This window comes from Solanum pennellii, chromosome 5 (genome assembly GCF_001406875.1).
Source record: "Solanum pennellii chromosome 5, SPENNV200".
In the NCBI taxonomy this organism is placed as follows: domain Eukaryota; kingdom Viridiplantae; phylum Streptophyta; class Magnoliopsida; order Solanales; family Solanaceae; genus Solanum; species Solanum pennellii.
In genome coordinates, this window is record NC_028641.1 from 3032454 (window position 1) to 3049366 (window position 16913).

General features: G+C 35.8%; 2 protein-coding genes across 5 annotated transcripts; one reads left to right on the forward strand and one right to left on the reverse strand.

The window, feature by feature from the left end:
- Window positions 1-44: 44 nt before the first annotated feature.
- LOC107020598 (vacuolar-sorting protein BRO1) lies at window positions 45-7929 on the reverse strand. Of its 3 annotated transcripts, XM_015221030.2 has the most exons (11): window positions 7428-7552; window positions 7086-7186; window positions 6925-6972; window positions 6491-6798; window positions 5241-6194; window positions 4546-4635; window positions 3546-3614; window positions 2544-2684; window positions 1836-1884; window positions 1005-1108; window positions 45-885 (listed from the first exon to the last, which is right to left on the reverse strand). In XM_015221030.2, the coding sequence occupies exons 4-11, from the start codon at window positions 6752-6754 to the stop codon at window positions 322-324; spliced, it is 2235 nt and encodes a 744-aa protein (XP_015076516.1). In that variant the 5' UTR covers window positions 6755-6798; window positions 6925-6972; window positions 7086-7186; window positions 7428-7552; the 3' UTR covers window positions 45-321. The 3 variants fall into 3 exon arrangements, with proteins under 3 accessions (XP_015076516.1, XP_027772622.1, XP_015076515.1); XM_027916821.1 differs by having other exon boundaries at window positions 6925-7186; XM_015221029.2 differs by lacking the exons at window positions 6925-6972; window positions 7086-7186 and having other exon boundaries at window positions 7428-7929.
- A 1053-nt stretch (window positions 7930-8982) lies between these two features.
- LOC107020830 (sarcoplasmic reticulum histidine-rich calcium-binding protein) lies at window positions 8983-14049 on the forward strand. 2 transcript variants are annotated; one of them, XM_015221342.2, is made up of 3 exons: window positions 8983-9084; window positions 11765-11841; window positions 12815-14049. In XM_015221342.2, the coding sequence occupies exon 3, from the start codon at window positions 12874-12876 to the stop codon at window positions 13828-13830; it is 957 nt and encodes a 318-aa protein (XP_015076828.1). In that variant the 5' UTR covers window positions 8983-9084; window positions 11765-11841; window positions 12815-12873; the 3' UTR covers window positions 13831-14049. The 2 variants fall into 2 exon arrangements, with proteins under 2 accessions (XP_015076828.1, XP_015076829.1); XM_015221343.2 differs by having other exon boundaries at window positions 12849-14049.
- The last annotated feature ends 2864 nt before the right edge of the window (window positions 14050-16913 follow it).

A 16913-nucleotide genomic window follows, 5' to 3' on the forward strand; every position in this document is an offset into this window, starting at 1 on the left:
AGAAAATTATTCAAAATTTTATTGGAAAAGCAATACAAAGTTGGTAACATAGAAAAATATTTTCAATTTGAAACTTCTGGAGTAGCTTAAAAAGTTCGAAATAGTAAATCCAATATGTATTCAAGTAGTCGCACGGACTAAAGAATCATACAAATAGGCTAACTATATACATACAGGTAAACCTAGATGTGTTTCATTAACTTGCTAGCATACATAATGTGATCCAATGGAGAGGTAGTATCAATGGGGACAACTAGCAAATCGAAACCCCTGTTGAGAATGACTCAAAATATACTGCTGAAGCAGAAAGACAAAAAACTATCATTGCCGGTAATAGCCACTCTGGTGGGGAGGAAGATGATATGGAGAAGGGACGGTATAAGGAGGTCGAGGCATAGAACCTTGTTGCTGCAAAGGTGCAGGTTGCTGAGGAGGTGCATTATAGTAGGGACCCCGCCACCCCGGATATGCAGGTTGGCCGTAGTCGTGGCTCGGTGGAGGCTGTTGTTGATGTTGAGTTGGTGGATATGGTGGACCTGAAGCTTGCAAGTTGTAAGGCGGTGGAGGCTGCGGCTGTGGAGGACCATAAGGTGGTGGATTTTGAGTATAACCAGGCATTGCAGGCTGATGAGGGGGTTGGTAAGTAGGAGCCGGAGGTCGAACAGCGTTGGGGATATTCGCGGGGTCTGCTGGCGGTTGGGGATTGGATCTTGGAACCTGATGAGACTGAGAAGCAGAAGGATAAGTATAGCCATTTGAACCTTTATTCTCCTGAAAACTAAGACCTGACATTTGTCTCTGCACATCATCCATCATTTCCCGGCACTGCATGTTTCTTGTCATCACAAAATCACTGCCCTGTTGCTTTACATTTGTGATCGCGTCCTGTTTAACCCATGAAAGGAGAATGTCAGTTCGTCATTCTTCAGTCGAAGGGCAGAGGAATGTGAATCCCAGCACACACACACACACACCCTTTCTCAAACAGATGAATAATTCCATACCTGAAGTGTAACATAGAACTTCAATCCCTCGTTGATATTCTCCTTTATCTCTTGATATTTTGAAATGGCAGCTTCGATTTGCTTATAGGTTCGCTCACGAGATGCTGTAACATTGAGCGAATAAAAGTTAACTAATACTGCTGGTAATGGATATCAACATTGGACAAAAATTAATAGCAAGAGCAACATTTCAGAGTAAGCAAATCAGATAGTTTTATTTGGGCTGAACATGGTTCATTGTTCCTTTGATATTGATTGCTGCAAATGGAAGGAGCAAGCTTCTACTCTTCCTGACTCATTGACAATATTATCGAGGTCTTTTGTCTTAATTCCATAGCCTCCTGGTGTCCCTGGCTTCCGAAATGTGTACCACAAGGAACTCCCCTCATCCAGGTAACATCAGTTTTGAGTCAATACATTTCTTCACTTCTCATCTTGCTAGATAAGAACACTAAATTGGTCTTTCTGCTAATTGACATTTTGTTAGCCAGTAGTGAAAAAGTCTGGCTTGTTAGCATCTTTTGATGTTATAAAAGAATACTAAGTTGGTCTTTCAATGTGGTAAAGCTTCACTCATAAATGAAGAAAAACCGACTAGTGCACCAGCCAGAGCCTTTCCCATCCTGTCCTGCAATGTAATCATAAAATATGGGAACAGATCTATACATGGGAGAGACAGCAGTTCACCATGTTCCTGGGGAAACTAGACTTGCAAAAACAAGTGACTGCAACCAACTTCTATACAGAACTTGTTTATTAACGCCACAGGGCATCATAAAAATCAAACTTCAACATGCTTCAGGCAGTACCCCTGAAAGATAGTGCAGATACCTTTATAATCCTCAAGATTGAAAGTAGAAGCAAAGTCCACATTTTGAGCCTGCAAATGAAAAATATTATTAGAGAGCAGAGAGCACTCAAAGATATACATTGAAATAATAAAGTCATAGTAAGTTGGTCTTTCTAAAAGTGGGATTTTTTACACAAAGATTCTCAAATGTTAAGCATTGTTTATCACCCTAGGAACAGTGCACTACAAACCCCATAAGAAACACCATTGCAATCAAGTAGTAGATCATCTTTTATCTCCTTGACACGTCCCCTTTTCGAACAATCTCCTTAATAGCTTCGTAAGTTTTCTTTTATAAGGTAGATAATTTCATTAGTGAAACTCCATACAACAGGCAAAAGGGATTAAAATGTAGAAGCAAACATATCCTGCTTCCCTCACTTAGTTCCAACCAATTATTTTCCACACTTCTCAAAATCAGAAGAAGAAAATATCAGGAATGCAAAGGAAAATCCTAATTTCATTTATCAAGATACTACTCCAAATATCAATCCAGATACATAAAATATTGGAAGAAATGCAAAATGTGGCATTGGACTAGAATGTGCAATACGTGCAATCATAAATTCACCAGGTTAATGCCCCCCGAGAATAGTCATTATATTAAAAGCTTAAGGCAGATGCTTCAGCATCTGAAAGAAAAAAACAGTAAAAAGTGAAATCCCAGAAATTTAAACTTTATATTAGACCTGAATCTGCAGCAACAATTGTTCTTGTGCCTCAAGGTTCTTGGAAATTTCTTCACAAATATGATCATATTTCGCGACCTCCTTTCTGAAAAGATCCTCATGGGAGCCAGTGGAAGTCATCAGCTTAGGAAGTATATCATCCTGTGCAATACCCCACGATATAAATGTAAAGCTGGATCCCACAAATCCTGGATCAGTGAGCAAAGAAGCAGAACAAATACGAAGAAAAAACAAGCACCTTTCCTAAGGAAACAAAAATGTTTGACCAAGACAAGGTGCAATTCATTTTCAGTGACTAGTTGGCAATGGATGATGATTAAAGAGCAACCATTAACCCAGTAAGGAAGTAGTGTTAACCTTATGTATTTGCTTCTTTAAGGCTAATGCTATCTTTCATGTGCAACGGAGCAATCTCTTTGACTTCCTAAGCTCCAAAAGGAAATGGAGCTGTGAGACCACATCTATAGACTTGAAATAAAAAGAAGTAGCTACAACCAAAGTAGGGTCATGATACACTATGATGCCCCCCATAAGGACCATGCACATAGGAATTAGCAATAAGAAGAGCAATTTTACTATTAGACAATGAACAGCGAATCACTGCCAGGATAACCAAATGCAGTGTGGTCTTTCTTTCTTTGTTTTTGGTTATTAAGCAAATTCAATGACAAATATAAATTTACCAGTCCATAATACTTTAAGCAAACATGTATTCTGCTCAGTTTGGTGCAAGCTTATGTGATTGTACCATGATAAGTACTATCAAGTAGCAGACAAAATAAGACCTCTTATGTGTGAACTATCAAATTACCTTTGTTTCCTCTTCTTTCAAGAAATTCAAAAGATCATACCTGATTAACAATCCTATGAGCAAAAGAAGTACACACTTGATAACTATATACATAAAAGCTAAAAGTTCTGAATTTAAAAATATGTCCACCTCTTTAGAATTCGAATTCAAAATTTATACTGCATAAGGTACAAGTGGCTATGTTATCATACCTTCCTCTTCATTTCTTTCAGCATATCTTCAAGCCCTGCACGCTGAGCGCCAAGACCTTCTAATTGTCTCTGCAAATATAAGCACCAAAATATAAGAGTCTGTGGAGGCAGTTATTTATTTATTTTTTATGAAATAAGTTTATAGAAACAGTTATTATGGGTGCAACTTAAAGAATGTTCATCCAATAAACAAAATATCCCCCAAATAGATCCAACAGAAGTCGGGAACTTTGTCTTCCACAGTCCATAAATTCAATCTTCTTTTTATTTTTGACCGGTAAAGGATAAGTATATTGATTAACAGCACAAGTGAGCACTGGAGAATATGCACACAGTTAACATCATTGAACTTGTATAAAGTGCTAAAAAAATCAGTCACGGCTTCAGCATCATTAAAAGAAGCTGTATTGCACCCAAAAGATGGTGTTGAAATACATTTGTATTTCACTACACTAGCAGTTCTTTTCTTCTCTCAAAAATCAAAATGTCTTTTGTTCCTTGCCTTCCAGGTGGACCACCAAAGAAATTCAACCTTTTTTCATCAAACCATAACTTAGGCTTAATCAGGCTTGGTATTAAGCTTTCTTTTCTACTGTTGTTACTTATGGTGAATCTTCATGTTTCCTTTTTGAGTATTCACTAACATAGTATTCTTTTAATACACCAAAACTTGCAACATAAATTTTTGCAAGGTGTCTCTGTAGGAAAAAGGTACTTGATTATGTCTTGCAAGTAATTAGACAATTTTCGAACTGAAAGTAGCTATGCCTTTTAAAGCAAAACATTTGGTGCTGTCTACTTTCTTTTAGTAAATAGGTTACATTAACCGGTAACGTTCTTTAGTAAACATCACTACTGAAGTATTTTCAAGAGAATATTCTATAGCTACTCTAGAAACACATATTCTATAGCTGCTATAGAAACACGGCTGCAACATAACCCATGATAAAGGAAACAGCAAGAACAGTGACACACATGTAGCCTCGTTAACTAGTCTTACCAAGCTCTGTTTCAGAGCTCCCGCAATGGCATCTTCATTAGCATCCAATGACATAATTGGTCTTGCCAAGGTTGGAAGAGCAGATTCAATCTATCATAGAGAAAAGTGCCAGGTTAGATTATGCTTCTGCTAGCTACTTGGGGAGACATAAAAGTAACATAAAAGTAATATCACATTGTAAGCAATGACTTTAACAATGAACTTCTTCTCCAACTGTAACATGGCATATAAATACAACATACTAAAGAGCAGGAACTTCAGTGTTGTGTAGTTGAAATCAATTATCTAAGAATCCAAATATAATTATTAATGACAGCATATATTTTTTTAAAAAATTGAGAGTAATAGAAACAACACAAAAACAAAAGCAGCCTGGTGCACTAATTCCCCCCTATGTGCAGGTCCCGGGAATGGCAGTATTTATTAAATACATGTCAAAATCACTAAGCTCTCCCAGATCCCAATGTCACAAGTTGTCGAGAAGATCTTATTTTGATAGCTCATAATGTGACGACTATCCTAAGAATACCCCCACTAATATTATGTCTATTTAGAGAACCGACAGTGTAGAACGTCAGTATTCTTATCTACTTGTCTTGATGAGTGAAATTCGTGACGAAGCTAAATACACATTACATGGCTAGTTATCTAAAATAAGGTTTCACAAAGAATATAAATGCTCAGTAAATACATACTGGACGGCTGTCAAGGATCGACATTAGTGCTGCGTGATCCCTCACTGATCGTTCAATCCTGGTATCACTTTCTGCAGCTTGCTTCAAGTTACCTGCAAACCTGTTTAACCTATCCTGTAGGTTCTTTGTAAGAGTACTAGATTGAGGTCTTGTCCATCGTGTTCCAAATTGACTTCTAAATTGAGCATCTTCTGTTGCTTCTTGTTGCAAAAGCTCCTCAGTTTGGATCAGTAATTCCTGGTTCACCCTCTTTAGATCATTGAGCTGCTGTAGCTCAGCTTCTAAACCAGCTGGACCACCACAAATTTGAACTGCATCTACATCTTCTTTTAAGGCCACGGGTAGAGTTAAGTTTCCCTCCAATGCAAGAATAGAATCAGGCAAGTCCATTTCCTTTAGCTTTACTCGAGCTAGCTCACTTCCCTGTTGCAATCTCTCAGCTTGAGCCCGAATGACGTCATCAACCATTTCGGTGTACCTGGACAGAGCTTTAGCACTGTTATCAGGAACAAGACTAGCAAACATCTTCTCCTTGCTTGCGTCCAGAACATCATTCATTGGCATAGGTTTGACCATCGCAAATGCTGGAAGAGGAGGCAAAGAACTGGCTTGTGGAACTCTCATGAGGTATACTCTATCATTCTCCTTCACAGCTCTCGCCAAGTTTTGATTTAAATTAGTGTCTAGCTTATTAATTGCATCTAAGAGCTGCTGTGCTGCTCCTTTGGAAGAGCTTTTTTTGGCCTCCGACAATGCACTTATCCCACTCTTCAACCTCGCAATTTCCTCTGCAATTTCTTCTTTCTCATGGAGCTCCATACCGCACCTATAGCAGGCCTCAGCATAAAACAAGGCAGCCTTTAGCTGAACATGAGCCAGCCAACCCTTGTCAAAGTGGTAGGTTAAAGGTGCAACATTTAATGCTGCCAAGGCTTCCTCATAATAAATCCCTACCTGTAATCATATGTGCAAACTCATTTTAAAACTGAATGTTGCATTTCTTAATACAAAGAGAAACTTCATCATCTTACATAAAAATAACAGACCAGCCAGAAAATGTCATAGCCTACATAATACCACGAATGATTTTTTAATTATAATCAAATACCAGGAAATGTATTACTGAACCTATGCAAGAGAGGTGTTTGTTATCTACCATACAATTAAATAAAAAGTTAACTTGACTAAACTACAGAGAATATACAGTGGCAAAAGCTGAAACAAATAAGGTACTATAACCAATAGACAACCTGTCTTGAAATCTTTGCACAGACTCCAGGTGTGCTTCCCTTGGCAATAGTATTCTCAAAAACACACTCCTGAGCCTGCGCTAGCATGAGTCTTTCCAACATCCCAGCACATTCCACTGACATGTCAACCGTGGTGGAGGTACCCATCGATGCCTTCATTGCCACATTGTCTCTCAGGAAGGCAAATGCCCCAGCTGCAGCAATGAAGGAATGTGATGCCTGCCTTCGCCCCTCCACTGCAGATCGATCCAAACTCAATCCCATCTGACTGTGCACTGCCCCTAGATTAAACAAAACTGCAGCTTTCTCTGTGGCAAAAAAAAAGGTTATATAAATAATATAACAAGATTAAGGTAATCATATTATATAGGGAGGGTACAAGTTTGATTTTTAACGACTATTTAGATATTGGCACGAAACTAATTATTAAATACCTTTGCCCTGTTTGGTTTTGAAGCTCCTACTTATTCAATCACTGTTTTCTGTTAAACGAGATTTTGTGATCAAACCCAATTGTCAGTTACTCCTCGAGAAAGATTAACTTTTTGAACTGACCATATAGTTTCAATGACACTGATTGATTATAGTCACCTACCTAATACCAGCTTTTCTAAACAGTGATTCATTTTCCAGATCCCAAACCACACAGGAACACCCTCCAAATGATGCATTGCACTGTTCTTTATCTATTATCTTCTGCATCAGTCGATTAAAATCTTAATCTTGTTGAAGTTTTTACATATCTGGAGCAAATTCGGACGGTATTCCAAAATCCGAACTCCACGATACTTTATGCATTTGGTAAGGAAAATTAGACCAATGTATGTTAGTAGCTCAATCTAAATCAAGTGCAAAGCAATTGTAAGTTGTACTTCATGTATCACCTATTGTACGCATAATTTCAAGTCCAATCAAATAAAGAAGTTGAATTCAATACCTAGATGAATGTTCTGCTGCACAGCTTTCTGCTTGATCTTGAAAGTATCGTACCAAGTAAAATAAACGGAATTGATATGATCCTTATCAGGCGATATAGGGAAGCGAGATTCAACAGCGCAGAGGGCTTTATAGTAATTTTGCAACATGTCACGGCGAGCAGGTAGAGAATCGCCGGGAACACGTTCGATTTCGGAACGGTACTGTTTGATAGTTTGGAGATCATCTTCGAGGTTTTGAGCTTCGCGTTCGGAGTAGTTGAAAACGATGTAGTTTCGTAAAGGACGATAGAGATCGAGTGATACGGTTTTCTTCTCGTAGATCGCCAGCATGACGTTGGTCGACGACGACGGTGACGCCATGTTTTCCGGTGAACCTTTTGTAGTAGTGATGATTTGCAACGAATATGTTTTCCGGTGAACCTTCTGTATTTGTTTTTACGAAGAAGAAAATGAGAGTTTCGGCGAAAAATCCCAAGCGTGTAATTTGGTCCGTATTATTTCTTTAAATTATATTTTGTCTTAAAAACACATCTTCTTAGCTAATTAATTGAATTTAAATATGCTATCAATTTATAAACGAGCGAAATATATATTTAAATTTCTGTTAAATTTATGAGTCATTTTATAAAATGTTTCATATTTTTACAAGAGATTGTGACTACTTGGTATGTCATGTGGCAAATCGGCATGTATCTAATCTAGTTGTTCAAGAAAAGAGTATTTTTAAGGTTGTTAATAGCTTGAAGGGTGAAACTTATAATTTATGTCAAGTTAAAGAGCGGGAATTAAGGGCTCGTTTGGTACGAGAAAGAATTAATTTGGGTATCAATTTCACCACAAGTTTATCTCATATTTGATTGAGATAAATTTACATATTATACTGTTATTTTTATTCCACATTAAGGATGAGATAATAATTTTGGGATAATTAATCCTAGAATGACTTATTTCGCAACTAAACAAGCACTAAATATATTAATTCGAGCTGTATTTAGCTTTAATTATCATATTTTTTTTCTCTTTCGTTATTTTCAATATGACTATATTACTCAGACAGATAATCAATTAAAAATAATTTATCTATATTTTTATAAGATGTAAATTAACTTTTTCCTAAACTTTATTTGTAGAATTACATCATCAATATTATTGTTATGGTAAGCTCTCCATAATTTGTATCACGCTTGTTAGTATGTTTCTTTTAGGTATAAAATAAAATTAAACACATTAAACATTATATTTAGGTTATTTTACATTTTTATGTAAGAGAGTATGAAATAATTAATATTCTCACTATTTATTTGTTTTATTTTATTTTTTAACATTTCTTTTATAAAAAAACTTTATTCTATTTTGTGTGACAAATTCTATAATTTTAACTTTTCAAGTCCAACATATTTGAACACCACAAGATAAAAAGAGATCTCACTATATTTATATTTTACATATTTTTAATTTAAAACAACTTAAAAATAATTTTTTTTTTCAATTATATAAAAAAAAAAAATTATGCTTGTTTTTTCCTTTTTCTATATATACCCCATATTCCTCCATTTTATCTCTCTTATAGACAATTTGGGCATCTCATATCAACGAGTCAAAGCTCTTCTCCTTTTCAACAAATCTTCTCATTTTTCTCCTTTTCTGGTTCCTCAGGTATCTTGATCTGCAAACTCCAGCTACTTTAATATCCATTAGCCTTTTTCTTGTTGTGATATGCTCTTTTTGGTGAATTTCATGTGATGTTACTAGCATTTCTAGGGTTTTGTTATGTTGCTTCTGTTTATGTTGAAAATCTGTATTTTTTGGTGAGGTAACTTGTATTCAAGGGTTTTATTCTGTTGCTTCTGGTTTACATTGAAAAAATCTGTACTTTTTTGGTGAGTTTGTTTGGTGAGGTTGCTAGCGTTCTAGGTTTTTTTTCCTATTTGCTTTGGTTTTGGTTGAATATCTCGTTAATTTTAGTCTAGGGAGCTTGATTTGTCCTCAAGTGGAGGAGTGCTGAGATGGGTTTTGTTCTGTTGCTTCAATTTTACATTGAAAAGCTCGTTACTTTTAGTCTATGAAGCGTGATTTGTCCTCTTATTGAATAATGATGAGGTTGGTTTGGAGCGTTAAAATGCTGCCTGGTTCAAAATTCCTTGTCGTTTTTCTTGATTGTTCTATTCTTTTTGGTGAGGTTACTAGCATTCTAGAGCTTTCAATTTACAGTGAAATATTGTTAATTTTAGTCTAAGAAAAAAGCTTGATTTGTCCTCAAATCGGTAATTACTGAGATGGGTTTGTTATGTTGCTTCATTTACTCGTTAATTTTAGTCTAAGAAGCTTGATTTGTCCTCAAATCAGATAGTACTGAGGTGGGTCTGGATTGTAGAAATGCCAGCTTTTTTCAAAATTCCTTGTCCCTTTTCTTGTTTGTTGCATACTTTTTGGTGAGGCTACTAGCATTCTAGGGTTTTGTTCTGTTGACTTAATTTACATTGAAAATCTCATTAATTTTAGTCTAAGATAAGAAGTTTGATTTGTCCACAAATCAAAATAGTACTGAGGTGGGTTTTGTTCTGTAGCTTTAATTTACGTTGAAAAGCTTGTTAATTTTAGTCTAAGAAGTTTGATTTGTCCTCAAATTGGATAGTACTGAGGTGGGTCTGGATTGTAAAAACGCCAGTTGCTTCTAAATTCCTTGTCCTTTTCTTGTTGTTGTTTACTATTATTGCTTGAATTTTTTTTGGTGACGTTGCTAGCTTACCAGGGCTTCATTCTGTTGCCTTAGGTTGAAAATCTTCTTATTTTAGGTCTAAGAAGCTTGATTTTCCCCCAAATTGAATAGTTGCTTCAAATTATGTTGAAAAGCTTGTTGATTTTAGTCTAAGGAGCTTGATGTGTCCTCAAATTGAATAGTACTGAGGTGGGTATCTAAATCAGGAGGGACAAAGTTCTACATGAAATTAATTTTAATCAGGGTGTAGTTCTTGTATTGACCAAGCTAAGGCAGGACAAGTATCTAATGCTTTTAGAAACTGATAGGCAAGCCTCCCCTGTCCCTTTGCCCACCCCAAATCCATGTTTCTCTAACTGGGAAGCACGAACATCAAATTTCATGCTTCCTATACTTTTCACAATCAACTTTGACACAACACTGATTCATAGATGACAGCCATATAGCTATGTATCTACTTGTATCTTTTATTTTTGTACTATTGGCACCACTAGTTTTGAAGTGTGGTTTTTCGTAATAGAAAACATTTTATTTTAGGTGATGCACTTCACTATATTGTTTGTGATGTTAGTCATGTAAAGCTAACAAAGTATATTTCTTTTGCCCTTCATTAATAGTTACCAATGTATTTCTTGAATTGGTACTACTTGCCACTTCTTTAGTTTTATGTTTAGAGCATACAGAGAGATAATATCATCTCCTGCGCTCATCATGTCATCATGATTTTTCAAATTTACATCCCAATCCATGTCCATGTGCTACATAATGCTAGTATGATGTAGTCTTGCTTAGCCTCCAAATGCGCATAAAAATGTTGCTCAGTTCATAAAAGGTTTGCCTTGTGAAAGGTCAAAAGGTTTTCCAACATTAATTGGAAGCGGAAGGTTAGTTCTCTACAGATGCGTATACATTATATTACAGTAAATCTTCCCCAAAACCCAAGGCACCAAGTCAAGTTACGTTGCACCTTTTATAGCTATTCTTTAGCCTAAAAGTCCAGGCAATCATTGCTAAACCCACATACAACTAATAACTGACCGGGTTACATCAAACAAAAGCAACAATGCAATCAAAATTCAGAGTCTCGTCAAAAAAATTGAATTACTTATACCTGAATGTAAAAAAACTAGAAGTTCAAAACATACAGAAGTAGACAGCGCTGAAGTATTTACAACTATAACATGCTGTTACAAGAAATTCTTGTAGAGGCACAACCTTTGCAGAAGAACAAATTTCTTCTTGATGAAAATAATGCCCCCTATTAGGATTTAGCAAAATTCTAAATTAATTATCTACAGTAAGAGACGGGGAAGCTCTCTCATAAACTTATTTTGAGTTGAAGATTCAATAAAATGTCTTCTATTATATATAAATAGGTAAACTCAATATCTTGATAGAATAAGTGAGAAAATCTAACCCCATCAATTTGTAGTAATCAATTAAGAAAAAAAGTATATCAGTTCATTAATAAAGGATGTTATATTGTCAAGAAACTTACTGTTTGAATTGCAAATGGCCATTGAATAGTTCTCTTTAATCATGATTCATGAAAAGCAATTGAATCATATGGTTTAGGTGTGCAAAGTTGTATAACCTCTTTTTTTTTTGGAAACGCAGATTCTTTGAGGAAGTTGGTAGGGGGGGTGATTTGAGCTAGAGATCGGACTTTTGGCTATCTGTTTCGTTGTTATAAGGTAAGAGACCTGTTTCAGTCTGCAATTCTACTTCTTCTTTTTTTTCCCGTCTTTGCACCCATCAATTGTAACTTCATTTGAGAATGGTCTTGGAGTGGTTACATGGAGTTTGTCTAGTTGACAAAGAAATAAAATCTGAAAGTGGTTAGAACCTGCTTATGATCAAAAGTATATTATGATTCTGCCGATGATAGCTTGTTTGTTATTTTGGTCTAGGCTCATGGTCCAATGGAGTGTTGTTCTTTTTTACTGTTTTGAAAAGCAGTCTTATTTAAGCTTTTCATCGATCTGTTTCATATATAGTCTGCGTTTTTAATTCAGTAAGTCTATCATAGGTAATGGTTGTGCTTACCTTTAAATTTTAGCATCTGATTGATGAATTCTTTAGTGCTAATTAGCTAGATAGAGATGCAAATAAGTGTAAACAAATGACAATGATGAATATGAAATATATGTTGTGTTGCATCATTATTAGTGCTTGGCTTGGTGGTTGGTAACTTTAATGTTTGCAACTATTTGTCATATGTGTATTCAGCGTTATGCTCAAATAATGATAAAGAATCTGTTACTTAAAGGACATTATTAGTCTAATTGCTCTTAGATATGAGATTTAGAACCTGTGACATATCTGGTTTGTTAAAATATCACAGTAATAAATTATTTTCCCATATCATTAATGAATGTGGATTCCTGGTTTGATACCATATTGCAGTTAAATTTTATTTATAGCCTGAAGTCCTTTGTGAATCATTTTCCTAAATCGTCCACATTTCTTACTGTTCCTTGGGTAGATCTACTTTGGATAATAGCCTGATCACATATGCATGTTCAAACTCTCCGCATGGGCATTTGCCTTTAAATTGATTGTCCTTTGTTCAATTTGAAGTAAATTTACTCTCATACAAACAAGCTCTGATTAATGGTGGACATTAGTGGTGGAAGAACTAACATTGTTTCCTTTCTCTTCTTTGAGATGCACTTCTGGTCATCATCATACCAAAATGCAGAGATTTGTTTGTCTCTTACATCTGGATGGATGCCAAGAAGTTTATGCAGTTGGTCGAGGAGAAGAAGAAGAGAGCTCTTGAGAAGAAAGAAGGCCACTTGAAATGGGAGCAAAAACTTGAAGCTTCAGCTAAAGTGAAGTCTGATGCTGAAGCTGGAGAGAAAACCAAGGCAGCTAAGCATAAAAGGAAATCTGTCTCGGGGTCTGACAGTGGGAGTGACACTGACAGTGAGTATGAAAAGAAAAAATCCACGAGAAAGTCCCATAAGAAGCACAGGAAGCACCATAGCTCAGATTTGGTTGATTTGGATAGGAAGGACAAGAAATCCAAGCGGAAGCCGAAGAGAAGGTCCTCTGATTCCAGTGATGATAGCTGTAGGGAATATGATGGTAATTTAGAAGAAGAGAGAAGAAGAAAGAAGCGCGGCCACAAGAAGCATAGGCATCATGATAGATACTCTGATTCCTCCGACTCTTCAGATGATGAAGACGTGGGAAGAAAACACCATTCAAAGCATCACAAACGTCATCGACGAACACAACCGAATGAATCAGAGTCTTCCAGTGATGATGACCATGTTGCAGCTAGGAAACGAAGCCACTCAAAGCATCATAAACGTCATGGGAGGTTGGATTCAGATGCTTCTGTCTCTTCTAGCGATGAAGAAAAAGTGAACCGTCGTAATCATGGAAAACACAAGAAACGTCATCACAGACCCCATAGTCACGACTCAAGGTCTTCGGATCCTGAAGACCTTAGGCATGATGAGAATGAGGAATTAGATAGAAAAGATAAGCACAGAAAGAATCATCATCGACATGGTCATCACCATCCCAACCATACGCATCGCCACTCAGTTGAAGTGTCGAAGGACAACCATCAACCTCATGACAAAAAGGAAAGAAATGGCGAGGTGGACCATACTTCTGAGGTGCTCAATGTAAGTGATAACAGTGGTGCTCGTGTGACGCAAAATGCTTAGGATGCTACCCAATTTATGTTAATTTTCCAAATTTGTGGAGACTTAAATGGCCATTGGAGTTTTACAGTTGGACTGTAATATTCATCTAAAACCCATATTTCCTACTGTTGAATCTTTAAAGTGACTATAGCACATTTGTGCCATTAATGATTCTACTGTGTATTAACAGAAGTATAATGCTTTAGGTGAATATATATTTATGTCTGGGATTTTTAGTGACTTGCCACCTAATACAAACCTTTAGTGGCGACAATAGTTGCCACTAATACATACTTTTAGTGATGAGTATACTTGTATCTTATACCTTTAGTGGTGATTATAATGAGCTTTAGCGGTAAAAATACTTAACTAATACTTGTAGCAACGAATAGAATAGCATCTTATGTTGATCTTTAGTGGCGATTATTATGGGTTCCCACGGCGAAATAGTTGCCACTAATAGATACCTTTAGCGAAGAACATACTTGCATCCTATATATACCTTTAACAGCGACTATAGTTGCCGCTAATACATGCTTTTACCGACAAATAAAATTACCTTTAGTGGCGACTACTATAGCTTTAGCGGCGATTAAAGTTGCCACTAATAATACTTTTATCGACGAGTAAATTCACCTTTCGTGGCGACTTTTATGAGCTTTAGTGGCATTGATAATTGACACTAATTGTACTTTTAACGACGATAAATTTACCTTTCGTGCCGAATATTATGAGCTTTAGCGGCGTTATAGTTGCCATTAAAAATACGACAAATAAATTTACCTTTAGTGGCGATTACAATTGCCACAAAATACTTTTACCAACAAATAAATTTTAACTTTAGAGGCGACTATTACGAGCTTTAGCGGCGATTAAAATTGCCGCTAATAAACTTATCTTTAGTGGCGATCACAATTGCCGCTATAATACTTATACCGACAAATGAACTTATCTTTAGTGGCAACTAATAAGCTTTAGCGGCGAATAAGTTGCCGCTAATAATACTTTTATCGACAAATAAACTTACCTTTAGTGGCGACTATTAACTGCTTTAGCGGCAATTATTCTTTCTGCTAATAATACGTTTACCGACATATAAACTTACCTTTAGCGGCGACTATTAAGAGCTTTAGCGGCGACTATTGTTGCCGCTAATAATACTTTTACCGACATATAAACTTATGGCGACTATTATGAGCTTTAGCGGCGATTATTGTTGCCGCTAATATACTTTTACCGAAATATAAACTTACCTTTAGTGGCGACTGTTATGAGCTTTAGCGGCGACTATTGTTGCCTAATAATACTTTTACCGACATATAAATAGGGGCGGACCCATATGGTGTCCGCCGGGTGCTCGAGCACCCATTAACTTCGTTACAAAATATATATATCTATGTAGAAATCAATAGATATTTGTATAAAATTAACATAGAGCACCCAATGAATAAATCATATAGTTGGCCAATGGTTCTAGGATGGGTACTTAAAACTCTTTTAGTGTTGTTGTACCAAGGTTCGAAACACATATTTTTTACAGAGCACCAACAACCTTAAAATCCTAGATCCGCCACCGCATATAAACTTACCTTTAGTGGCGACTTTTATGAGCTTTAGCGGCGATTATTGTTGCCGCTAATAATACTTTTACCGACATATAAACTTACCTTTATTGGCGACTTTTATGAGCTTTAGCGGCGATTATTGTTGCCGCTAATAGTACTTTTACCGACATATAAACTTACCTTTAGTGGCGACTTTTATGAGCTTTAGCGGCGATTATTGTTGCCGCTAATAATACTTTTACCGAAATATAAACTTACCTTTAGTGGCGACTGTTATGAGCTTTAGCGGCGACTACTGTTGCCGCTAATAATATTTTTACCGACATATAAACTTACCTTTACTGGCGACTGTTATGAGCTTTAGCGGCGACTACTGTTGCCGCTAATAATAATTTTACCGACATATAAACTTACCTTTAGTGGCGACTTTTATGAGCTTTAGCGGCGATTATTATTGCCGCTAATAATACTTTTACTGACATATAAACTTACTTTTATGAACTTTAGCGGCGATTATTATTGCCGCTAATAATACTTTTACTGACATATAAACTTACTTTTATGAACTTTAGCGGCGATTATTATTGCCGCTAATAATACTTTTACTGACATATAAACTTACTTTTATGAACTTTAGCGGCGATTATTATTGCCGCTAATAATACTTTTACTGACATATAAACTTACTTTTATGAACTTTAGCGGCGATTATTATTGCCGCTAATAATACTTTTACTGACATATAAACTTACTTTTATGAACTTTAGCGGCGATTATTATTGCCGCTAATAATACTTTTACTGACATATAAACTTACTTTTATGAACTTTAGCGGCGATTATTATTGCCGCTAATAATACTTTTACTGACATATAAACTTACTTTTATGAACTTTAGCGGCGATTATTATTGCCGCTAATAATACTTTTACTGACATATAAACTTACTTTTATGAACTTTAGCGGCGATTATTATTGCCGCTAATAATACTTTTACTGACATATAAACTTACTTTTATGAACTTTAGCGGCGATTATTATTGCCGCTAATAATACTTTTACTGACATATAAACTTACTTTTATGAACTTTAGCGGCGATTATTATTGCCGCTAATAATACTTTTACTGACATATAAACTTACTTTTATGAACTTTAGCGGCGATTATTATTGCCGCTAATAATACTTTTACTGACATATAAACTTACTTTTATGAACTTTAGCGGCGATTATTATTGCCGCTAATAATACTTTTACTGACATATAAACTTACTTTTATGAACTTTAGCGGCGATTATTATTGCCGCTAATAATACTTTTACTGACATATAAACTTACTTTTATGAACTTTAGCGGCGATTATTATTGCCGCTAATAATACTTTTACTGACATATAAACTTACTTTTATGAACTTTAGCGGCGATTATTATTGCCGCTAATAATACTTTTACTGACATATAAACTTACTTTTATGAACTTTAGCGGCGATTATTATTGCCGCTAATAATACTTTTACTGACATATAAACTTACTTTTATG